Genomic DNA, 27,184 nt, shown 5'->3' with positions numbered 1-27,184 from the left:
CAAATGCTTTCATAAGGTTGTAGGGATTAACTCCCTTTTTGGTAAGAATATCAGCTAATTGATACTGTGATTCCATCCATTTTATTTGAAGTTCTCCTTCATGAATCATTTCTTTCAGAATTGCCAAGTCAATCCTCAACCGTTTCTCAGATACATTTTTCGTGGAATAAACATTATCTTATAATGAGTGATTGTCTACGATCAATTGAATTGGGATTAAGTTCTTAGCCGAATTGAAGATAACTTGAGATAAAACATTTCCAATATAAAATGCAGTATCGACAGCCTCCGTGGCTGATAGTGTCTCTGCAGTCAAAGTGCTCTTGACGACTCGTTTATTTTTCTTGTATTCCCAATACAAAGGACAGCTCTTGTTGTTTTCTCCAGCAAGAAAAACTATGAAACCAGCTGCGCTGCTGGCACCATCAGGAAGATTACCATGAGAGGCGTCACTATAAACAACAAGTCTGCACTTCTTTAAGTCACCCAGTTTCGGAAAGAATATAGAACTCTCGAATGTGGTCGCCTTTCTGAGGCACTTGTTTGCTTGCAATAAGTGTTCAACTCTAGGATTTGTCATACTGCAACTCAGTTCTAATATTTCATAAGAGATATCAGGACGAGTGTTTGTGCTCAACCATCCAAGTTGTCTGACAATACTTCTGATATTTTCTATTTCATTCTTATTGCATTTTGAACTTTTATTTAGTGCCCTCTCTGAATTGATTTCTGTAGGGGAAATTGATTGACTATATCTGTTTTGATCTACAAGGATTCCATTTTTGTTTTCAGTAACATCCAAACCAATGTACTTGAAAATATTTTGTGATTGCTGTCCAACATTAAACTTTTGATGAATTTTGATAATAACCATGTTCTTGAATCTTTACGTTCCGCCCCACATAAAATCATTCACGATGACAAATACACCTTCAAGTTCACCTTCATAAAACCAGTAGAAAGCAGAAGGGTCAGTTTTCACCTGAGTGCACCCTATTTGTAGTAGGAATGCTCGCATAGTCAAATACCAGTTACGTGCAGCATCTGTAAGTCCATACACACACTTGTTCAATTTCCAGTGTGTCATCTTCACACTTTGCTTCTTTGGGAGGTTTAATGAACACTTCTCTACTGAACTCTGTGCTCTGTAAAAACGCAGCTTTTATGTCAATTAAATTAAGTTCCATCCTTTGGATGTTACAATTACCATGAATGTTCTCAGAATTTCTTTAGAAACTGTAGGTGAATCTGACTGTATTTGCTCTTCTTCCTCGAACGCCCTTGCTACTAGCCTTGCCTTTATTTGCTTTGACCCACCTCCTGTTTGCTTCTCTGTCAAAACCCCGCTCACTGATAGGAATCTCAGTCCTTCATCTTTCACCTCTTCGTAAACATTGAAGTTTTTTCAATTTTCTAATTCTTTCTCTTTTGCTTCTTTTTCTTCAATACTTTCGAGTTTGTGTTTCTTTTTGTTCTCTTTCTTTGGCTTGACATCTATCGAAATTCGATCATTCGTTGATTCATTCATTATCTCATTTTGATTGGCCTCATCAACATAGCAATAATCTTCTACATCATTGCTCTAATCTATTGCCATACTTGTACCATCATTAAACATCAAATTCTATTGCCATCCTTGTACCATCATCAAACATCAAATTCCTCCAATTACAATACTGACCCGTAGCTTTTCCTGCCCGACTCTGAACAACTGCATTTTTTCATTCATCTTTACCTCTCAGTTTTATCTTAATCGGATGAGCAATTTTCGGTATGTCTGTGTCCAAACGAATTGCTTTGTTAGGAAGCTCTTGGATAAATTCTTCATTATTAGTTTGATTTTGATCTTCAGTTTCACTTTGAGTTACAATGACGATACTGGTTTGTTTATTGTTGCTTTGTTCTTCATATTTACTCTTTTCATTTTTCAAATCTGATGAATCTTTACTAAAATCATAAGGAACATGTTGAACTCTTGTTTCATGAGCTTTTACTAAATATGAACCATATTTCAATATGACAGTTTTGCCATCCTTACCAATTACTGTAGCAGGTCCTCTCCATTCAGCATTATCATCTCTTTTAAAATATATTAAATCTCCGTTGTTGAACTCTTTTCTGGATGGTCTTGTTTGATGTCTCAAAGCACGCCGAATCTTCTCCGATGTTTCAGCAGTAATAAATGCTTTTCGTGCGCTGTGTGCCGCATTAAGATGTTTGGTGACAGTTTCGCTTGATGTTGTGTCTTCCAACACTGGCAATGTGTCATTCATGGCACATGGCAACCTTGGATTGCGTCCGAACACAAGTTGAAATGGACTGTAGCCGCCTATCATTTGGAGGCTGTTTTTAGCATTGACGGCCCATGCTACTGCAGTTTCTAACTTCATCTTTGAATCTTCACTAATCATTTTCTTTATCATTTCATCAATGACACAGTGATTCCGTTCACATAACCCATTACTGAAAGTACTTTTGACTGCTGTGTGAAGGACCTGAATGTTCAAATTCTCACATAAATCTAAGAAAACTGAGTTGGCGAACTCACCGCCATTATCACAAAAGTACTTCGATGGAGAACCTAATCCTGTTCCTATCCAAATCTCCATAATTTTGTCAACAACCACCTGAGGGTCTTTACTTTTTATTAGGCCTGTTTTCGAAAATCGAGTAGCCATATCAATCATATGTAATAGGTATATTTCCCCTTTTTTCCACTCCTTTAAATCAAGTGCTACAACATCATTAAATTCTTTTCCAAGATTAAAACCTACTACTGGTCTAGGTGGTGTTCTTTTAAACTTTATGCATACTTCACATTCATTTGATATTTCCTGTCCATATTTGAAACAATCTTGATCAGTTATACCACCATCAATCAACAACTTCCTCAATCTCTCATAACTAGGATGACCAAATGTTGATCAATCTTCCTCATTTTTTACTTTTTTTTCTTTTTCATCTCCATATATGGTGAAAGCAACTGTCTCAATTTTCACTTTTGTTTTATCAACCAATGGAATTTTATAGTGGCCAGTAGTAGTTTTATCTAGTTTTATTCCCCTTCCCATAATTTGTGCCATATCAGTTTTGAAGTTGATAACAGCATTACAGCTACTTAATGTAGTTTTGCTTATCAACAGAGGAATTGCGCATTCTACTACTTCAACTCCAATTCTCGTCTTGATGCCAACAATTGTAACAGGCAATATGACCCTTTTTAATGATTTATAAATCTCTCCATCACCAAACTTGAATTGCGTATTACTTTCTTCTTCCTCTACTTCTTTTAATTCTTTATGGTCCAATGAATCCAGAAATGTGCGGTACCAGTCTATTCCGCATACTGTTGAGCTGCACGCTGAATCTAACACTCCATAGTTAAATGATTCAATTAATGTATTCCCAGAATTATTACTTGTAAAAATTTCCATACAGTGAACTTCTTTCTTCCCTTCATTTTGATTAACATATACATTATGAGGGCATGATGCTGCTAGATGTAAAGTTGAGCCACATACATAGCACTTTCTAACAAAATTCTGATGTTCACTGTTCCTCCAATTACTTCTACCTCGACTACAACCTCTAATGTAGCGATTACGTCTATTGTCATTCCATCTATACCTTCCACGATCCGAGAGATAAGCTTCCTCGGCTACTAAAGCAGTTTCAGCATTTTCCACCTTTATCGCCACTGCAGTATCAGATTTGGAAACAGGTCTCATTTTTATTTTACATTGAAAAACATTCTTGGCTTCTAAAATTATATTTTCATAATAAAATAAATTTTTGAACATACTTACCCGCAGGTTATATAAGAATGGCTAGCGTTCCCGACGCCTCGGCAGTACTATTTAAAAACTCGCGGCTAATGCAGGTATGTCAGGTGTACATTAGCACTCTGGTGGACTACAGGTAGAACTACTCTCACTTCCTCAGATTTTCCTTTTCCCTTGGTCTCTAGAGGGGAGAAGGGTGGGATTATAACTTATATAACCAGCAGGTAAGTATGTTCAAAAATTTATTTTATTATGAAAATATCATTTTTAAACATAAAACTTACCCGCTGGTTATATAAGAATGGCTGATTGACACCCTTGGTGGCAGGTCCGAGATAGCAATTTGATTGAAAATTCACTCAATAGTTACACATAACTAATATAAGTGGTTCGTACTTGATAACTAATATAAGTGGTTCGTACCTGATAAGGAAACAGACTGCAATGGTTCTCTGCCTCATTCTGTCTGTTATCCTTAAAAGATCCAGCGGTCCACCCAGGGGGCTGAAGATCTCTAGGAGCTGTCAAACGGTACCATAACCTATAACATGACAGGACCTCAACTAATACCCTTGTTCCGGGCGCTCTCAAGGAACAACATGACCACCTGACCAAAACATTAGATTGTGGAAGACTGTCGACCAGTCTACACATACAACCTTAACAACAACAAAGTTCCAAGTGAAAGAAAAGAGTATTAGGGATTAGGGGAACTTAGTGGTAGATCCTTCACCTACTACCACATCCGCAGCCACGAATGGACCCAAAGTGTAGCAGTCCTCGTAAAGAGTCTAAACATGTTTTAAGTAATGGGATGCAAATACAGACTTACTTCTCCAAAAAGTTGCATCCATTATGCTTTGCAGAGAACGATTCTGTTTAAAAGCCACCAAAGTAGCCACTGCTCTTACTTCGTGAGCCTTCACCTTGAGCAGCGTAAGATCTGCCTCATTACACTGTGAATGAGCTTCTCTAATTAAAAGCCTTATAAAAAAAGAAAGAGCATTTTTTGACATAGGCTGAGAGGGCTTCTTGACTGCATACCAGAGCGCCTCCAAGTTGTTTCTCAAGCTCCTTGTTCTTTCTAGATATATCCTTAAAGCTCTAACGGGACATAGCACTTTCTCTATCTCATCGCCCACTAAGTCATAAAGATTAGTAATTTCAAAAGACTTGGGCCACGGCCGAGAAGGAAGTTCATTCTTGGCCAGAAAACCCTGCTGCAAAGAACATATTGCTTTTCTGTTTTTGAATCCAATGTTCTTGCTGAAAGCATGGAGCTCACTGACCCTTTAAGCCGTTGCCAAGCTCACCAAGAAAAGGGTCTTCAAAGTCATATCTTTAAAAGTAGCCGAGTACAGAGGCTCGAACCCGACACTCATAAGGAATCTAAGTACCACATCCAAGTTCCAAGCTGGTGATACCTGATGACATCTCTTAGACGTTTCGAAAGACCTATGTAGGTCTTGTAAATCTTTATTGTTGGAGAGATCCAGATTTCTATGTCTGAAAACAGTTGCCAGCATACTTCTGTATCCTTTAATCGTCGGGACCGAGAAGTTACGCTTATTCCTCAGATCTAAAAGGAAGTCGGCAATCTGTGCTATAGAGGTATTGGACGAAGAAACCGAGTTAGCTCTACACCATTCTCTGAATACCTCCCATTTGGATTGATATACTCTAATGGTAGAGGTCCTCCTTGCTCTTGCAATAGCCTTGGCTGCCTCCTTCGAAAAGCCTCTAGATCTTGCGAGTCTTTCGATAGTCTGAAGGCAGTCAGACGTAGAGCTCGGAGGTTTTGGTGATTTCTTGCCAAATGGGGTTATCTGAGAAGATCTGCTCTTAACGGGAAGCTTCTCGGCACGTTCACTACCCACTCCAGTATCTCCGGGAACCAGACTCTTGACGGCCAAAAAGGAGCAATTAAGAGTCATTCTGGTCCCCTTGTGAGATACAAACTTTTGCACTACAGTACTTTGTATAGGATTTTGAAGGGTGGAAACGCGTAAACATCCATGTGCATCCAATCCAGCAGGAACGCGTCTATGTGAGCTGCCTCGGGATCCGGTACTGGAGAGCAATACGTTCCCAGTCTCTTTGTTTTGGAGGTTACAAAGAGATCTATGAGAGGGCGACCCCATAATCGCCACAACCTCTTGCAAACCTCCAGATGCAGCATACATTCCGTGGACAGAACTTGATCCCTCCTGCTGAGCCTGTCCGCACTCACATTCATGGCTCCTTGAATGAATCGAGTCAATAAAAGAATCCTCCTTTCCTTTGCCCAAAGGAGTAGAGATTTTGCCAACTCGTACAGAGACTCCGAGTGGGTCCCCCCCTGCTTCGCTATGTACGCTAGGGCCGTGGTATTGTCCGAATTGACCTGTACCACATTGTCCAGGACCAGGCCCTCGAATCCTTTGAGGGCTAAGTGCACCGCTAAGAGCTCCTTCTGATTCATATGAAGAGCCTTCTGTTCTTTTGTCCAACGCCCCGAATTTGAGGCGTCTGAGAACAACACGAGGTCTGGGTTCCTCTGCTCCAACAATAGACCCTCATTGAGTTTGTGAGCATTGTTCCACCATTGACGATGTGATTTGATCGTATTCGTAACGGGAATACTCTCCTTGTCGACTGTCTCCCCTTTTCCAATAAGCATTGAGGTGGAATTGAAGGGGGCGCAGGTGCAACCTTCCCAGAGATACAAACTTCTCTAGAGACGAGAGGGTTCCCAGAAGACTCATCCATTCCCTTACAGTCGTGACTTTTTTCTCCATAAAGGCTCCCACCCTTAGAAGGGCTGACCGAACTCTTGCAGGCGACGGAAAAGCCTGAAAATCCTGACTCTGAATCTCCATCCCCAAATAAAGGATCTTCTGGGATGGAGTCAACTGTGACTTTTTTGAACTCACTAGAAGTCCCAATTCTTTTGTCAAATCCAGGATCAACTGAAGGTCCTTCAAACAGCGCTCGACCGAGGGAGCTCTTATCAACCAATCGTCCAAGTACAGGGAGGCTCTGATGCCTCTCGAGTGCAGCATGCTCGCTCATCATTAATTTTGTAAAAATCAGCGGAGCTGTGCAGAGGCCAAAACATAAAGCTCGAAACTGGAAGACGCTTCCCCTGCATACGAACCTCAGATAACGTCTGCAGCTTGGATATATCTGAACATGAAAATAAGCGTCCTGGAGGTCCAATGTTACCATCCAGTCGCCTTTCCTCACTGCTGCCAGCACAGTCTTCTGAGTCTCCATAGTGAATTTCGAGTTCTGGACGTAGCGGTTGAGGGCGCTCACATCCAGAACTGGTCTCCATTCCCCTGAACTCTTGGGAACTAGGAACAAGTGGTTGTAAAACCCTGGAGACTCCAAATCCTGCACCCTTTCTATCCCTCTCTTTTTGAGTAGAAGCGACACTTGCAAGTGCATGGTCTGCCTCTTCGGTCTTCTCTTGTACTTGGGTGAAAGATCCACCGGATCTGGGACTAAAGGAGGCTTTAATACAAACGGAATTTTGTATCCTTCCTTTAGAAGACGTACCGACCAAGGATCCGCTCCCTTCTTCTCCCAGGCCTGCCAGTAGTTGTTCAGCCTGGCTCCCACTGCTTGAAGGGGAGAGCAGTCAGACCCTGCCCCGGCTGGGCTTGGCTCCTCTTTTCCTTTGCTTCCTTGCCTCTGGCTTGAAAGTACTTCTCCCTGTAGATTTACCCTGAAAGGGCTGAGCAGAATGAGAATATGACCCCCCTTCCTTAGTTCTACGAGAAGAGAACGACGTAGGTAAAACCTTACTGGCTGTTTTAGTAACCAAATCCTGAGTAGCCTTCTGAGTCAGATTTGCAGCCACTTCCTTAACTAAATCCTGCGGAAATAGAGCCGAAGACATGGGCGCAAAAAGCAACTCCGATCTCTGACATGGAGTGACACCCGCAGAGAGGAAAGAACATAAAGTAGCTCTTTTCTTTATAACTCCTGCAATAAACAAAGCGGCCAGCTCATTAGAACCATCCCTGACTGCTCTGTCCATACAAGACATAAGTTGAATAAGACTACTTGTGTCCGTGTCCTTCATCTCGGCCACTTTTCTGCTCAAGGCTCCCAGTGACCAGTCCAGTAAATTAAATACCTCAAATGCTCTAAACAATCCTTTTAAGAGGTGGTCAAACTCCGACATTGACCACCACACTTATGTCTTTCTCATGGCCATGCGACGGGAAGAATCCACCAGGTTTGAGAAGTCTCCCTGCGCAGACGCCGGAGCTCCCAAACCTAAGACCTCTCCCGTCTCATACCAAACGTTCGATTTAGAGGCTAACTTAGCTGGTGGAAAAGCGAAGCATGTCTTGCCCATAGCTTTTCTTGTATCCATCCATGCTCCCATTAATTTCAATGCTCTCTTAGAAGAGTGGGAAAGCACCATTCTTGTATAAAAAGAAGTCTTCACTGTCTTGCCCAAGATAAACTCAGAAGGCGGAGATCGCGGAGTAACTGGTGCAAAATTGTCTGGAAATAATTCCGAGAAGACTAGCATTAACTTTTTGAAATCCACCGCATGTTGAGGTGGTTTCTCCTCCTCTTCTTCCGAGATATCCTCCAAGTGTTCCTCATGAGAGAGAACGTCATCCTGATCTTCTAATCCAGAGATTGGGGCTGCGTTTTGACCCAAACGTTGAACCTCCTGTGCAGGTGCAACAGTGTCGACATGGGCGCGCTTGCGTTGTTCCATATCCGTTTCCAATTGACAGTCATTCAACTTGCGTTTGCTGTCACGATTAATTCTATAATGGGATGAGTCTGGCTGGCGCCACTCTGCCGCCTCGTGGCGCGCCGCGTTCACGCGATGTTCGCGCTGCCGCTCCGAGGAGCCCTGGCGCTCTACCCATTCATGGCTCGACTGGTGTGGGTCGTCACGCTGGCGCTTAGCGCCTGTCTGGCGCTGCTGGCGACATTCAGCGCCTTCAACAATTAACTCCTGAGGCTCGTCACGTTGCCGCTCAGGCTCTGCCTGCGCCCCGCACCTGCTTCCATCCTGCCGCTTCGCGGCTCGCTCCGCCATTTGGCGAACATTACCACGCTTAGACTGAATATCGGCTGAATGCTCCTTTGATATTTGTTGTGAAACAGCTCTGCCGAGACAATTCTACTCCAACATTCCGCTGAACAGTGAAACTGGGAGACCGCCTGTGCGATATCACGTCAGTCCCAGAGACAACAGGCCGCCTGTGCGACAACGGGTCTACCACCGAAGGCTGGCGCCCAGCCTCACTGCCAACAACCGGTCAATAAGACTGCATCATCGACGAGAGCTATTGTTTCATGTTCAACAACATATTCCACTTTGGATCGTTTTGAGGAGATAATTGTACAGGCTTTTTTATAGCGAATTCGTCCTCTTCATCGCTCTCCAATCCTTTACCCCTTTCGGGAGAAGAATCCCAGTCCGAAGGAAGAGGTGGAGCATGAATAGCCACACCAGAACCAGAAATTAACTCCGCATCCGAATCCATTACTCTATCCCCATCGGAACCAACATTCGAGCGCTTCGCAGGAGAAAACTCGTCAAGGGACCGAAAACGTTCAGGTGTTTCCCAATGACTAAAACCCGGCTGTTGCGAGGAGGAAACGTGCGGCTGTTCCACTGACTGAACTTTCCTCTTAATCGGTCTAGATTCTTTACGCCACCTATCATCACGTGACTCCTCATCTGAAGAGGGAGACAAAGCACTAACCTCACTTTTTCTATGGTGAGGGTGAGCGCCCTGATCTACGCCATCAGGATCACTCGAGGAAACGTCTACGCGACTGATGAAGCCTCTCGTTCACTTTCGCCCTTCGACATAACTTCTCCCCTTCCGGGAGCTTAACAGAGGTCTTAGGCTAGGCGAACGACAGGATCGCACAGGTGCGCCCTCCACTACACTAAACACATTCGTAGGACTTTTAACACTTGTTCGATCACTAGTCCGACCACTTTTAAGTAAATTAATTTCTGACATCATTTGTTTTTTGTCTGCTGCTAAAGATTCAACCCTCACACTGAAAGCTTGAATTGCGGATAACATATCCCTCATCGTAGGTTCTTTCGGCTCTTGATCTACCACTGCGGGGGAAGACATAGGATTAATTACATCAGACCTAGATAAATCCACAACACGGGACGAACTACGTCTAATCCTTTCTTTCCTAATTCTATCTTTCTCTAATTTCTGAGTATAACGCTCGTAAGCTACCCACTGACTTTCCATTAACGAAGAACATTCTTCACACCGATCCCCATGAGCACACGATTTCCATCTACATTTAACACAAATTGTGTGCGGATCAACAGAACCTTTAGGAAGTCGAGTCTGACAACCTTTACCGGCCATTTTGAAAAGTGACAAGAGAAAATTAAACAATAACACAGGTCAAAATAACTAAATAACCTCACAATAATAAAGATTTCAAGAATATTTGAAAAGGAAAACACCAAAGTGAATTTTCAACGTTCTGACCAATATGACCGGCAGGAAAAATCTGAGGAAGTGGGAGTAGTTCTACCTGTAGTCCACCAGGGTGCTAGTGTACACCTGACATACCTGCGTTAGCCACGAGTTTTTAAATAGTTCTGCCAAGGCGTTGGGAACGCTAGCCATTCTTATATAACCAGCGGGTAAGATTTATGTTTAAAAAATTTTTATTATAGCCATTTTCATATTATCGTACATTTCTTCTGGCTTATCAAATGACACTGCCGTTAACACTATCTATTATTGTTGTGTATCCAATGCTGCATTGCCTAGTAAAATGAAAGCTAAAATACACTTGGGGATCTCAATCTTGAATTTATTCAATACTTTTGCTCTTTTATCAAATTCATCTATATATTTTTCCATAGAATCTTCTTTATTTTTCTCATACTTAATAAATTTTCTCCAGCCTTCGTAAGCATATGATAGTTCATCCTTTTTACACCACTTATCCAAATACTCATACAATTTGTCCATGCCATCTTGCGTATCTAATTCATTAATTCTTATTTCATTAAAGATTTTGTACCGAATCTCCCTTTCATCGGGCAACGAGAGCGCCACTGCGATGGCTCTGTCCTTTTTTGCCACATTGCTTATTATTTCCCATGCTGCAAGTTCCTGCCACCATATATCCTAACTTTTATCACTTGAATATTTAGGCGGATCACATAATTTCGAAGACATGTTGATTAAATCTCGCGTCATTCACACAGAATTATAAGTCCAAACAGGATTTCAAATGGAAACAAACCAGCGCTGCTGGGAAATGACGCCAATTAACGGCAAACTTTTTTCATTACTATTACCTGATCATTCACTTAAATTAGTTCATCACACGCTCTGCTACCATGTTGATCCGTGGTATCAATTAGGTATCATACAGACACTTGAGAGTCACTGTAAAATACGTTTTATTATTAGAAAGGATACAAAGCTGCCAGGCTAACTTCTGCCACATACAGTGACGCTTACCAAAACAAACATTACAGAAAACGTGCGTGAGGTGCACTTGATAACAAACATTACAGAAAACGTGTGAGGCGCACTTTATAGGGGTAACTAATGTAACACTCACAGGGCACAGGACCTTCTCTATCTTGTCACCAACCACATCTGACAGATTGGGAATCTCAAAAGATTTCAGCCATGGATGGGAAGGATGCTCATTCTTGGCCAAGAAACCAAGTTGCAAGGAGCATACTGCCTTTCCAGTACAGAAGCCGACGTTCTTACTGAAGGCATGAACCTCACTAACTCTCTTTGCAGTCGCTAGACTCACTAGAAAAAGTTTCTTTAAGGTGAGATTTTTAAAAGAGGCTAAGTGTAAATATTCAAATTTCTCAGACATAAGAAATTTCAGGACAACATCCAGATTCCAAGCTGGTGTCACTATCTGATGCTCCTTGGAAGTCTCAAAGGACTTGAGAAGGTCTTGAAGGTCTTTATTGTTATAGAGGTCTAGGTTCCTGTGCCTGAAAACCGCAGCCAACATGCTCCTGTAACCTTTAATGGTAGAGGAGGAAAGGTAACGTTCACTCCTAAGGTGTAGCAGGAAGTCAGCGATTTGTGCTATAGAGGTATAGGACAAGGAAATTGAGGTGACTTTGCACCAATCTCAAAACACCTCCCATTTGGACTGGTAGATCCTGATGGTAGAGGATCTCCTTGCTCTGTCAATCGCTCTAGCTGCCTCCTTCGAAAAGCCTTGAGCTCTAGAGTGTCTCTCAATAGTCTGAAGGCAGTTAGACGAAGAGCGTGGAGGTTTTGACGGAAACTTTTCATGTGCGGTTGCTGGACCAGATCTAACCGCATTGGCAGGCTTCTTGGTATGTCCACCATCCATTGATGTACCTCGGTGAACCATTCTCTTGATGGCCAGAGGGGAGCAACCAATGTCAACTTGGTCCCTTCGTGAGGCGAACTTTTGTAGGACTTTGTAAAGGATTTTGAAGGGGGGAAACGCATACACTTCCAGGTGAGACCAGTCCAGCAAGAATGCGTCGATGTAGACCGCCTCTAGATCTGGAACTGGAGAGCAGTATGATGGAAGCCTCTTCGTTCTTGAGGTTGCGAATAGGTCTATGGACGGACGTCCCCATATCCGCCATAGTTTCTCGCAAACCTCCTGATGCAGAGTCCATTCTGTGGGAATGACTAGGCCTCTTCTGCTGAGGCAGTCTGCCATCACGTTCCTTTCTCCCTGTATGAATCTTGTTAGTAAGGTGATATTTCTCTCCTTCGTCCAAACCAGAAGCTCCCTTGCAGTGAAGTAAAGGGACTGCGAGTGGGTCTCGCCTTGTTTGGAGATGTAGGCTAATGCTGTGGCGTTGTCTGCATTTACTTGCACTACCTTGTTTCGGATTAGTCTTTTGAAACTTTGAAGGGCCAATAGAACTGCCAGAAGCTCCTTCTGGTTAACGTGCAGACTCTCCTGTTCTTTGGTCCATAGGCCCGAGCATTCTAGTTTGCCTAGTGTTGCTCCTCACCCAGAGTCCAAGGCGTCTGAGCACAACACAAGGTCTGGGTTCTTGTGTGCTAGAGAGAGGCCCTTCTGATGTCTGAGATTGTCGTCCCACCATTTCAGGCAACTCTTGACCGTCTCTGGAAGCGGAATGTTCACTGCTTCTAAGCCCTTCTCCTTGTCCCAATGCTGGTTGAGGTGAAACTGGAGAGGGCAAAGATTGAGTCTCCCTAGGGAAACAAACTGCTCCAGTGACGAGAGTGTTCCCAGCAGACTCATCCACTTCCTTACAGAACAAATGCTCTTCCTTCGGTAAAGACGAATCTTTATGAGAGCTTGTTCTAGTCTTGTGGGCGATGGAAAAGCCCGAAAACTAGACTCCGTATCTCCATCCCCAAATAGAGAATTGTTTGAGATGGGGTCAGTTGAGACTTCTCCTCGTTGACTAGGAGACCCAACTCCTTCGTTAGGGCCAAAGTCAAACTGAGATCCTTAAGACAGCGATCAAAGGACGACGCCCTGAGTAACCAGTCGTCTAGGTATAGGGAGGCTCTGATACCTGTCGAATGCAGGAAGCTCGCCACGTTCCGCATGAGCTTCGTAAACACAAGAGGAGCGGTGCTGAGACCGAAGCACAGAGTTTGAAATTGGAAGACTTCCTTCCGTATACGAACCTTAGATAGTGTTGGAAGGTCGGATGAATCGGGATATGGAAGTATGCGTCTTGGAGGTGTAGAGAGACCATTCAGTTGCCTTCCCTTACTGCTGCTAGCCGAGACTTGGAAGTCTCCATTGTGAACTTCGATTTCAGAATGAACGCGTTGAGCGCGCTCACATCCAGCACTGGTCTCCAACCCCCTGAGTTCTTTGGAACTAGGAAGAGGCGGTTGTAAAAGCCTGGAGACTAGTGGTTTAGCACCTTCTCCACAGCTCCCTTTTTTAACAAAAGGGACACCGGCAGGCGCAAAGCCTGTCTTGTTGCGTCCTCCCGGTATCTGGGAGAGAGATCCATCGGCTCTTGGACTAGAGGGGGTTTTTTTACAAAAGGTATTTTGTACCCCTCCTTCAACAAGAGGACAGACCACTGATCTGCTCCTCTTCTCTCCCAAGTCTGCCAGAAGATCTTCAATCTGGCCCCTACTGCTGCCTGAAGTTGACGGCAGTCACACACTGCCACGACTTGATCTAGCTCCCCTCCTCTTACCTCGTCTTCCATCAGAGCGAGAGTTGCCTCTGTTGGAGGCTCTACCACAAAAGGGAGGAATGAACCTAGATGCAGGGGTTTCCACCTTCGGTCTGCTGCCTGAAAACGACTAAGGCAGCACCTTGCGAGCCGTTTTAGATACCAGCAAGGCTAACGATGAAGCTATTTCCCTCACAAGCTCTTGGGGAATAAGCAAACGAGAAAGCGGTGCAAACAGAAGCTCTGACTTCTGACAAGGAGTAACTCCCGTAGCCAGGAAGGAGCACAACGTTTCTCTCTTCTTGAGAACACCCGCCGTAAAAAGAGCAGCCAGCTCATTTGATCCATCTCTTACGGCTTTGTCCATGCAGGACATAATCTGAACCACAGACTCATTATTATTAAAAACAGACACTTTCTTACTCAAGGCTCCCAATGCCCAGTCTAGAAAGTTGAACACTTCAAAGGCACGGAAGACGCCCTTGAGCAGATGGTCGAGTTCCGAAGTTGTCCATAAAATTTTCGAGCGTCTCATGGCCAGACGACGAGGAGAGTCTACCAGGCTTGAGAAGTCCCCCTGGGCAGAGGCAGGTACTCCCCAAGACGAGAACTTCTCCTGTCTCATACCAGACGCTCGAACGAGAAGCTAGCTTAGCTGGAGGGAAGGCAAAGGCTGACTTGCCAAGACTCCTTTTGGACTGCAACCAGTCTCCCAGCTAACGCGAAGCTCACTTAAACGACCGAGAGAGTACCAATTTAGTAAACAGGGGAGCTTGTGTAGTCGTTCCCAAGGTGAACTCTGAAGGAGGAGAGCGTGGTGCAACAGGTACAAAATGTGATGGAAAAACTTCCTTAAAAACAGTCATAATATTTTTAAAATCCAATGATTGCGTGGATCTAGGTTTCTCTTCCTCTGACAAGGTATCCAAAGGTACAGCTGTGGAAAGGGGATCATCCACTTCCTCCTCAGAAAAAACTTCATCCGGAAGCTCGACGTGTTTGCGAGGTGGAGAAACAACAAGGTGACGGGAACTGTGTGGAACAGCTTGACAGCCTGCATCAGCCTGCCGATGGGTAGCAGGAAGAGAAGGAAGATCAACGTTACGTCGGGACTCCATCGACTGACGTTCAACATCACGTCGAACCTGACGCTCGACATCACGTTAACAGCATGCTGAATACTGGGGGTCACGTCAGCGTGACGTGAAACTTCACGCTTGGAAGCATGGTGAGAAGAGTCACGCTTATTAGAACCGTGACGCTCCGCAAGCGAGGGTTCCTGTCGTTCATGGGCTGGACGGTAAGACTGCATGAATGAGGAAAGTTTCATCTGCATGTCCAGCAGCATGCTAAAATTATGGTCAGTGAGAAGTGTGTCAGGGCGTGACTTCAGTAACGTCCGTTCCGCAACGTCATTGATGACAACGGGAGCAACAACATTCACATCACGTCTGGAACGTCCAGACGAAACCACAGAACCCTGACCCTGCAAAGGGGTCTCCGGAGCAACCATACCAGACGTTATAAGGGGACGTTTGGCAGGTGCACCTTCAGCCGATGAAGGCAGACGTTCTGGACTGCTTCAATGACTGCAGCAAGGACGTTGACTTTGATCTGAAGGGATCAATTTCCTCTTGAGAGGTCTGGAATCCTGACGCCAGTTTTTTCTACTGATGTTAACATCATCAGAGGACGAGGAGAACTTAGCCTCACATCTCCCATGATAAGGGCGTTCGTTACGTGCAATGTCAACCGCAACTCGTGAGGGGATGTCTGTTCGTGGATTAAAACCTATCGTTCCCTTTCGTCGTTTGACATTCCTTCTCCCAGGGGTTGGGGAGCTTGAAAGTGGTCTAGGACTGGGTGAACGACAAGTACGAACAGACATACCCTCTGCAACACTGAACACATTCTTCGCACTTTTATCACTAACACTGGCACTTTTCAACAATTTAACGTCAGACATTATCTGGTTCCTGTCCGTAGCATGCGACTCGACCTTGGCACCAAGGGCATGAATCGCCTTCATCATGTCCATCAGTGAAGGCTCGTTAGTGTTAGTACGGGGTTCATGGACTATCACTACAGGGGAAGGAATAGGTACAGGGACATGGGTAGAGGAAAATTCTCTTAGAGTGAGAAGAGCTTCTTCTAACCCTATCTCTCTCTAACTTACGAGTGTACTTCTCATATTCAAGCCACACGGTATCAGATAAAATAACACACTCATCACATCGATCCCCTAACTGACATATTTTACCTCTACATTTGTTACAAATAGAGTGGGGATCAATAGAGGCCTTAGGAAGGCGGGTCTTACAGCCTTTCACACATTTCCTATACACAGGGGAAGGGTCGGCCATTTTGGAATATCCAGAGAGATTTCAAACAAGCAAGGGTCAAAAATAGTCAAATCAAAAAGAATTTCAAGAAAAGTCGTAAGAAAATCCAACCAAGCGAAAGCCATCAACCAAAAAACAAGTACTTCACCAAAGCTGTAGAAAACAGGAGGTTATGCGCGAACATGAAAGTTCCAATGTTGTCGCCACAGCGGCAGAGAAGAACTGAGGACTTGTGGAATGGACTTGTGGTGGCACTAGTAGTAAACCTAGCTTCCCAATCTCCGATTGCCCGCGAGTTTTGAATTTTCTGCCGTGACAACAGAGACGTTAGCTATATATATATCCACCGGCTAAGTCTAATGTTTAAAAACCTTAAATATGAAGAAAACTGTAAACATTTACCTAAACTAGCAAACAAATTTCATTTCCATGGCTTGTTTGTAAATTAATTTGTTCTCAAGTAAAAACAATCAAGTCCAGGCATGAGCATTACAGTTAGCCTACATCATATAGCACTGTAAATAACATCTTTTATAAATACACCTTCATCTTTGCAAATGAAATCAAACTTTTATAAAGTAATCCAAAAATTAATATATTGATTTTCATGTATTCAAAACTTCTGGTCAAAATCATTACAATCACCTGGTGAAAGTTGCTACTTTTATTTTCAGAAGTTAGTGTGTGCAAAAAAGGTCATAATGTAAAATAATCCTGTCATTTTATATTCTGCATCATCATGTTATTTGATACGTACTTATATATTTTTAGTAATCTTAGGGTGCATCTTAATAACCAAAAACTTTTAAAAGTCTGTTTCTTTTTCAGTTTACTTAGTTTTCATGAGCTAATCTGACTCTATCACTATTAAGAGTATACAATATAAAAAAAAAAATTATAAATCTGTTTTGCTCTTTCAAAGTTTTCATTGAAAAAAATTGCAATATAAGAGGATGACCAAAGTTTAAGGGTACCTGTATATAAACTTTTGCTTGATTGATTATACAAAATCATTCTCTTTCATCATTAGATTGATGATCCTTCATCAACTCTCCCCAAAATCAACTTTTAATAAAAACTTAGGTGTATCCCTTGTACAGCTTTTTGTGGAGAATATGATTCTTTAAAAAATCTTGCAAGGAATCAATATATCAAAGCGAAATTATTTCTATGAACCTACCCTGATGTTCATATTGTTTCTCCTCCACAAGCTTGGTTTATTGACATTTACTAGTAAAATTATTCATCATCTCCTACGCCAATTGACACATTGTTCCTTGGTTAGATTTCGCCAGTCGTTTCTATCTTGAGCTTTTAATTCAAATTCTTCTAGTGCCTTGTGGAGTCCAGCTGAACGTTTGGTGAACTAATCTCTCTTGGAGAGTGCGAAGAGCATGCCCAAACCCTCTCCATATACCCCTCATCATGATCTCATCAACATATGGCACTCGAGTAATCTCTCTTATAATCTTATTTCTAATCCTGTCCTGCCATTTAACTCTCAATATCCTTCTGAGGGCTTTGTTCTCAAATCTACTAAATCTATTGGAGATTGTTTCATTGTCATACAATGACTCATGTCTATATAGTAACACCGATCTTACTAAACTGATATATACTCTGATTTTTATATGTAATTTCAAGCGATTTGATTTCCTAATTCTACTTAACCTAGCCATTATCTGATTTGCTTTTTTCAATCTTTCACTAAAGTCTAATTCTAGAGACCCTGTAAGGGAAATCATAGTTCCTAAATACTGAAATGATGCTACCTCATTAATCCTTTTTCCTTCCAAGGATATTTCATCTTCCATTCCTTTCCTTTCAATATACACATGTCTAGTAAAGTAATGAGACACTCTAGCAGTTAATAGCAGGAAGCAAAGCAACATGGCCTCTTGTTATTTCAGTCTCTCTGTCAAAATTGGTTCAACTTCACATACACCTCCTCCTGATTGTGATAACTTTTATTGTGCTTTAAGTTGTCCTCCTTTGGATTTGTTAGTAATTACTCCACAGGGATGGCAGTGTGATTTAAATTATCATTGTGAGGAGTGCATGACAGTTTCTAAGGAAAAAAGACTTCATGAAAACCTTTGTTAAGAGAATCCCTCAAATCGTTTTGAATATAACCCCAAAAAGGGGTACATTCTTTGAGCAATGTAAAATTGAATCAGATGACATTCTCCCCATTGGGACAAGGGATTTTTTTTTTTTTTTTTTCTGGCATTGTCATTTCAACCAAAGAAGTATCGAGTCTACTATAGTCTCAAAGGAAACCTCCATGTGAAACTACCTCTACTGGAGTATTCAAAGCAGACTTATACGGTCTCAGTACAACTTCTTTTGAGGATAGCAAAGGACATGCCTTGAGAGACGGACCTTTGAGCCCCCATTGTGATTCAGGAAATGCAAAAATAACTTCTCAAATTCAATTCTGTATCATCAAATGGCAAGACCGTATTCTTATGTTGAAAAATATTCGACTCCAACCAAAAGGCGCATCCATTACAATATCGCCAATGGTTTCCTATGTTCCCCTCCTCTGTAACCACGGATGAAGTCATCTCAGCCGCCTCCCCTACACCACCAAACTCACAATACAGATACTCCTTTATTAGCAATGTACATGGTTAAAGGCGATTCAAAGTTATGATGGCCTCTATGACAAGGAAGAGGAAGTAGATATAATTTTTTGCTGATTGTATTTTCTAGGATCTGTATCATGTGTAATCTTAAGAGTTATACAAATGAATTAATGGTTTGTAAACCAAATTTGAGTTTCCATTTTAATTTCAGTATCAAAGATAAATATTAGATATACAGAACTACATTCCAATAAACCCCATATTACAGTATACAGAACAATAAAGAGCATAGAGTTGCTTATAAAGTAATTTATCTTTTATGGATACCTAATTATCTCTTACAATAACATGAGTTTTAAAAAACTGTATGTGCAGAATAAGCATCCATATCACCATTAGTGATATGAATAAGTACTATAAACTCTGCAACAACCTTTATATTAGAAATGAGGAGACAAAGAAACAACCAACAGTTACGAATTCACACAGTAGACAGAACAACGGGCTACAACTCACACCAAATAATACACTACGATTCAATTAAAATAACTTGACCTAGCAGTCAAATGTTATCACAACAATGAACAATATGTATCCATTGAGAGAGAGAGAGAGAGAGAGAGAGAGAGAGAGAGAGAGAGAGAGAGAGAGAGAGAGAGAGAGAGAGAGAGAGAGTTACAAGGATTTAGGATTTCTTAAAGGATTTAGGATTTCTTAAAGACTTCAGTCCATCCAGAGTCTCCTCTTACTCTTCTACGCTGAGTGGTGTCCACGTAAAAACTAATAACAAAAAGTAAGAAAAAAGTCATCACTTTGGATTGTTAAAATGCAGCTGAAATTAAAAATAAAAGTTAAAAATCCTTTAATTAAGCACAATAACTTATAAAAAGTCATGATAACGTAGTCTTAAAAATAATGGTCAGCTGATGAAAGCAATTGCCGCGTTTTAAGCCTTAACCAACAATAGAAAATGGACTTAAAGAAGAGTAAAAATTGTAATTCATGTAACATTATTATTTGCCACTTTATAATGATTGTTTCTTTTGCTGAGAGAGAGAGAGAGAGAGAGAGAGAGAGAGAGAGAGAGAGAGAGAGAGAGAGAGAGAGAGAGAGAGAGAGAGAGAGAGAGAGAGAGAGAGAGAGAGAGGTAAATTGATAAAAAATACCTATGTTACTGTCATGTAGTTACTATAGGTTTGTTCTTTTGGTGTGCATATTCTTATTAGTGGTAGTGGATAAAAATTTGATGATGCATGCGTTAGGTAAAGACGCGGCTTGTACGCTAGTGGGGGAAGTTTAGGTTAGCAGTGTTCTTGTGTAGGGGTTTTGCAGAACGTTCTCGGGTTTAATAGTATGACGACTCAGAGATGGGGCGGTAGTTTAGTGTAGTGCAACTGGAGGAAAAACACTTCTCCATTGTACTAAATAGTGAAAGAAAGAAAAGGTCATATCAATTTTATTTAAACAAGAAAATAAAGTTATGATATGATGATGATACTACTGTTTTGTAGAGTACTATATACAATATTGTCTGTCTATCTTTGGTACTCATATATTGTATGCCAAAACTAGCAAGTCAGCTGATTGAAGAAAATGCTGTGAATTTTCAGCATTTCCTCTCCTTTTAAAAATGGATTTATTGCAAAACATACACTAATAACTATTTCATATATCTAATTACCCCTTTTTCATGGAAACATAAGTTAATTAGCCCTTTTCATGGAAGCATATAAGTATATATGAAATGCTTTAAAACAGATCAGGTTTTTATCCAGGTATAGCCGACTAGTGATTGCTGACATTATGCAATTAAGAAATTTTATGTTTAAGATCTCGACTATAAGGGTAACTTGTTTAACAACGAACAGGCTTACCGATGGGGTTGTTACCCTCTACCCCAGTTGTTAATAGGGAGTACCTGTACTTGAATTGGAAGAAAGTGTCCCCACTGGAACCTTCCCAGAAAAAACCCAAAGGCACAACCACAGCTGGATCCACAAGCTTGGATGGAAAGAAAGCAGATAGAGGACACAATCACACTGGCAGAGTAGCACCTTGAGTGAACTGACCATAGAGAAAGAGAAAGGATTGAATTCCTGTCATTTATGGGAGACACAGGCATACCAAATCCAGCCGGACCGGTAACTTTGTGCAGACCTAGATAGCAATGTAGACATGATGGGAGCTCCTGAGGGATACCTCCCAGGAAAGAGTAAAGCTCCCTCCGTGGAACCCAGTAGGGGTATTTCTTCTTCAGGGTCTAGGTCGCTGTCCAAACTAAAACCATTACCTAGAAAAAGGGTTTGGTCCACCATGACCCCATTCCCAAAACCACTAACTACTATTGTACATCTGGAATTGCAGGGCAGATGAGATTCTTGAGGTCCTTGCTGGGTAAACACTCAGAAAACCCAGCCCTCTTAGCAAATCCTTTCATCCAAATTAAAAGGAACAAGATAGCCTTGCCTCTCAAGCCTTTCACAAGTGAATCCTACCTCGGAGCGGAATGGATCCACTGTAACAAATAAAAGACTTGACTTTGCTTTCATTAATTTTTTAGAAAACATTTTATTTGAAATTTTTATTTTTATTTCTAGATAACCCATAAGAGGGCTAGTATGTCTCTTCTCCCTTCCTTAATTACCATGGTCACATATCTTCAAGAGATAAGCTCACAAAATGACTAGACATTTCCCCCTAACTATCATATATAGTCCCTTTCCAGTGAGAAAGGCGAGGGTCATAGTACTCTTATTCTCCAACTATATCGAAGTAAACCGTATTGTTCAGCATGCCGATAAGTGTGGAAAAATTAACAAATTAATAATGTGAGTCTCGCAAGTATTCAAATAGGAATATAATATTTTTCGATGTAGAGTTAGCATCGATGCTTCTCCATTCATCACCTCCTACTTCACTCTTCACAGTCCTCAGTCATGTAGGCTGGGTCTTCCAACTCTTCTAGTGCCTTGTAAAGCCCAGTTAAAGTTTTGGTGGATTACTAAACTGAAATTATTCAGCAAACCCAGAGAACTTACCCCTTCCCTTCACTATCGATAGTCAACAGCCCAGGGGTGGCAAGGGAAAGGGGTCATTCTAAGTAAGCCATCCCCTTAACTACTGTTGAACTAGTGGCTTGAAGTAACTGGAGGTAGAGAGCTTGCTAGCCATGTATGGTTAAATCGTAACCCCCTCCCCTCTCTCCAGTTACTATGCTATATGCTATATAAGATAAAATAATACGATAATGAATCTAAATTTATTATTCAATTAGAAATGATATAAAATTCTAACACTGGTAACGGTAAACAACTAAAACCAGGCCATACTTCAGGAAGCTGGGAAAAAACGGCTAATAATGCTGTGCGAATCAGAAATCAAAACACAATTACTCAATTTTCAGTGCACTTGACCAAAATTTAAACCCAATTCATGCAAAATCCTTATAAAAAAAAATAGTGATTCCTGTTACTGTACTTTCTTAATGATACTTTATTTCAATATTCCTCACTTCACGAAGACAAAGCCAAACCCAAAGCTGACAATTTGACAACGAAAATTTAGATGACAAATGGGTGCAAGTTGATGCGAAAGTAAAATTGTCTCCAGCTGTAGCATTGGTTCTTTTGTTTATGCGCTGATGGCGTAGTATGACATCACCGACAGTTTTCAGCACTGGAAGTACTATGCTGAGTTGAAAAGTGTCTGAACTCGAAGGTTTTCTTCTACATATTGAGTCTCTGCTTTGTACATTGATACACTGGCATTAGAGCAGGGGAGACAATATTGCCTTGGTATTAATCATATTAGATTTCTTGTTCCAGCATTTCACAGGAAAGTCTTTGGAGATCACACGACATATTAACCTCCAAAACTGATATCATAAGAAGGGAATTTATGCATCTTCGATGGTGAGTGTTCTGATTTTAATTTTTCCCTTTACATATATGCAAGGATGTATCTACAGTAAAAGTGAGTTTTAGCTTAAAAAATGTTTAAGTGTATAACAAATTTATAAGTGTTGGGAGAGCATAAAACAGCTTAAATGTATAAAGGTAATAAAAATTTGGAAAATAATAAAAATAATGAAAATAAATACACAGTAGATTTCTAAATTTGCTTTGCGATTGTTAAGCTATCGGGGGAGGACGTAATACCTGCGATAGCCCATGGATTACTGTACGTACTTTAAAGTTGATAGAGTTATTCCAAAGAGTTTTCTGATATAATAATCCTATTACCTATCAGGTAACTGTTTGCTATAAGCAAAAATATAAACTAACACAGTCAGGGAGATGTATTTTGTACAAGCCCATTATACTTACTGTACTCTCAAAATTAATTAAAAAATCCTTGAAGCATGGTAAACCAAAGAATATTTTTCAAGTACTTTACAACATTCCAGCAATTATTTCAACTATACACAGTACGTATAAGATAATACAAATAAAAGATTTAACATACCTAACCACTCCACCATTTCTTTGATTCCCTTAAAGAACTTCTCTTCTTCTTTCTCAGGATTCGTATCATCATATCTCAAGAAACAGACACCGCCATTAGCCGCAGCATAACCAAAATTGATGTTAATGGCCTTTGCATGACCAATGTGCAAAATACCATTTGGCTCAGGAGGGAATCTTGTGCGAACCTTAAAAAAATATTTATCATCAAGTAAATAAAAAATGATACACCTTACAAAACTATTATTTATAGACATAAATTAGGATGACCCAATTAAGAGTAATAAAATAATGACAAAAAGAAGTCACTGACATGTTCATTTACTACAGTACTGAAGTTACTAGCTCTTCTCAGTAATACTACTCCTACTACTTGCTGAAACAAATGGACAAATTATTATTATCAAAATGGGAATATTATCCATCCTTTTGAGTTGATGTCAGCATTTTACAGAGCTGGCCCAAATAAATTTGGGAGGAAATAGATGATAAAACACTGCATAGTTATAAATCTAAGTCCATTTAGTAACTAGGACATAAAAACTGCAATAAAGTAAATAGAAATTTATATTCTATTTATTAAATCAGTGTTCCATAAAAATGGTAAAATCTTAACATAGAAATTTGAAATCCGATAAAATGTCAGTTTTTTGACCGAAAAATAAAATTCTTTGTCTTGTAAGGACTGCATTTGCAAAAAAATTTATTATGGTTAAGATCATGTCACACTCACTGCACTTGGGAACTATCTCAAGATGCGTGCACATTACAACCAATGGGTCAATCTTGTATGACCACCATGCAATCTGCGGAACGTTTTTTCTCTTTAAGGTCTGATGATTCCCATTAGGAAGCAATTGGTTTTATTTGTTTCAATTCATTATTTTCCAATTCATTATTCCACTTAGTTTGTCATTTTTTTCCACTTCAAAATGGTTTATTGTGGTTTTATAAACCATAACAAAGTGTTTAGAGGCAAGTTATGATAAGTTTGTTGCTGATTTAACAGGTGCTTCTGATTTTTCAATATCAACTACAACATGGTCTGGAATCCAGCATATTTCAATAATTACTATTTGTGAACAGATTTTGTTAAGGAGCACTTTAATTTGTAAGACCAGTTAGTTCATATGTGGGTAACCTTTCATGGCTTCTATGGAACTTCTTGAATCAGAATATATAAAAAATTCAAAATTCACCTAATCCTCAATTATTTCAACAATGTTAATTGCTAACAAAATGGCTGAAAGTTCCCAAGTACATACTGATGCTCCACTACATAATGAGTAAAGACTTGCTTTGACTGAAGATGCAGCAGCACAACTAGCACCCATTGAAGACTATATTAACAAAAAGGGAGGACGTTAACCATCCCAATGAGAAGTGCCTTGATTTAATTTGGGAAGAAAAAATATAATTTACACGTAAGATAATAAATGAATAAAGTAAGAATATAGTATTTAAATATAAAATATTAAAAAAAAATTCGGATAAAAATTTGTTAAATAGACTTTCAAAACTTATCTATAAAACATATTTTTCTTCAAAAATCTAAAATCTTAAAAACAGAAATTCTCATAGTCCGATAAAAAAAACTTTTCTTACCAAAACAAATATTTCTGCCTTAAAAACATCCCAATTGCTAAGAATATGTTGTGTAGTTAAAACAGTGTCACATTCACTACACCTGGGGACTTTTTCAGGTGTGCATATAAAAAACACATCAATTTGGAATTACCTATACACAACCTTGTTAAAATCATTAGAGTTTTTCTTTTTGTTATGAAGATTTCCATATGGATGCAACTGGCTTTATTTGTTTTAACTTATTACTGCCAGATTCATTACTCCCCTGACTTTGCTGTTTTCCTGATATGAAATGCTTCAAGAGGGTTATATAATCTTTCAGAGGTAGTTTAATGACTTGTTTTGGTAAATCTACTGATGTTTTAGCTGCAACATATGCTTTTCCATTACCAAACACCTCAACATGAGCAGGAATCCAACACATTTCAATATTCACCCCTTGGGAATAGAATTATTTAAGAAGCTCTTTCTTTTTCAATACCAGTTGGTTCTTATGAGTGTAACCCTTTAGAGCTTCTATGGCACACCATGAATCAGTATAAATGACAAACTTATGGCTCAACCTATCTTCAGTTGTTTTAACAATGTCAATTGCTAATATAATTGTCGATAGTTCAGATGTAAATACTGATGTTTCACTGGGTAATGAGAGCCAATTATGTCTAAGGATACTGTAGCACAGCCAGCACCCATTGAAGTTAGAGCCATCAGTATATATGGCATAATGAGGTTGTTTCCTTTGGGAATGTTCCAAGGCATGTTGTTTATGGTGATTCAGTGTACAGCTATAGTTCTTTGACAACTGAAAAAAGATGAGAGCTCATATTTGTTTTCCTCATGTGCAAGGTGGAGGAGAGAAATGGTTGAATAAGGTTCCCTCTGATGTTTGTAGATTGTAATAGAATATTTGCTTTCATTGAGAATGGTGGTTCACAATTGTTTAATAAATATATTCCTGTGGTTGAAAAGTTTCTTTGTTGAAGAATTGGAGGATAAGAGCTTCAATGTATTTTACATTGTTACAAAATCTTGATGCAAGGACAGGGGTAGTTCCCCAATTTAAAAAATCAATAAGATATTTGTGGAAGATATGAAGGCTCCACTGCAAAGTCTTACACCTCGTATGTGTATTGGACCTAAAGACTTTAAAGTAGCTTCAATATCTGATCCTTATATTGGACTACCATGAACATTTCATCTTTAAGAAGAAAGACTTGATGGAGCCCTATTAGTTCTGTGAATCCCTCAAACTCTTATGTTTATAAACCCAGAAAGGAGCTACACTCTTGGAACAGGTAAAATCTCCATCAGCACCACCTTAATTGACTCGGATACCAATTTCACCATTTTGGACAAAATGTGACATTTAGGCTTGGCACTGTCCTTCCAACCCAAAAACCATCTGGCAACCAATGGTTTCAAAGAAATAAACCAGCATCTACTAAGTTATTCCTAGAAGACTTATACAGCATCAGAACAACCTCCTTTGGTGTTAGTTGGAGACATGCCTAAAAGATGGATCATTAAAGCTCCACTGTGATACTGGAAATACCAAAAGGTTCTCAAATTCGATGTCAACGAATGGCAAGTCTGTATACTTACGTCGAAGAATATTCAATTCGGGCCAAAAGCCTCATCCATCACAGGATCGTTAAGGGTTTCCTTCTAAATCCCTCTCCCCTACATCCATGGCAGAAGCCAATCCGGTGCTTTCCCCCAAATTCGAGCCTTCAATACTTAGAACAGAAGGAAGCCCTCACACTGGACCCTTCCTAAGAAGGCCATGCCACGGCTGAATCCATAGGACAGGAAGGAAGAGAGCTACTGGAGCCATCTTTGGAAGCTGGTAACCCAAAGGTTCAGCCACAGCTGAATCCACAAGAATGGAAAAGAGTACCCCTTGTAGCCTTCCTTGGAAGCTGGTAACCCAAAGGCCCAGTCACAGCCTAATCACCAGGCTACAGCTAACCCAACCATCTTTTCCACTCCATTCACCCAAATTGAAAGCAAAAAGATCTCTTAGTCTCTGGCCTTCCACAAGCAGACCCTGATTCCAAGCAGAATGGATCCACTGCAAGCAATAAGAACAATGACAGGTTTGTCAGGTTATTATATCCAACCTGTACACATTTGACTTTACTTTCATTAATCTGTAAACAATTCTCTTTTAAATTGAAAACATCAGTTATTCCTATATCACTCAAATAGGTGAAGTATTTCTCCCTCCCTTCCCAAATTACCATGGCAACATACTTGGAAAGATAGGCTC

At 40.5% G+C, this 27,184-nt stretch overlaps 1 protein-coding gene across 1 annotated transcript in view; it reads right to left on the bottom strand.

Annotated features, from left to right (window-relative positions):
- The window catches only part of GlnRS (Glutaminyl-tRNA synthetase), a 281,063-nt gene that overhangs the window by 123,486 nt on the left and 130,393 nt on the right, over positions 1–27,184 (bottom strand). Inside the window, exon 6 of the mRNA XM_068381662.1 lies at positions 23,330–23,516. Within this exon, the coding sequence (XP_068237763.1) occupies positions 23,330–23,516 (187 nt within the window). The remainder of the gene's footprint in view (positions 1–23,329; positions 23,517–27,184) is intronic.

Source organism: Palaemon carinicauda, chromosome 10 (assembly GCF_036898095.1).
Source record: "Palaemon carinicauda isolate YSFRI2023 chromosome 10, ASM3689809v2, whole genome shotgun sequence".
Lineage (NCBI taxonomy): Eukaryota > Metazoa > Arthropoda > Malacostraca > Decapoda > Palaemonidae > Palaemon > Palaemon carinicauda.
Note: the sequence above shows the minus strand (reverse complement) of the source record. Positions and strands in the feature narration are given on the sequence as shown.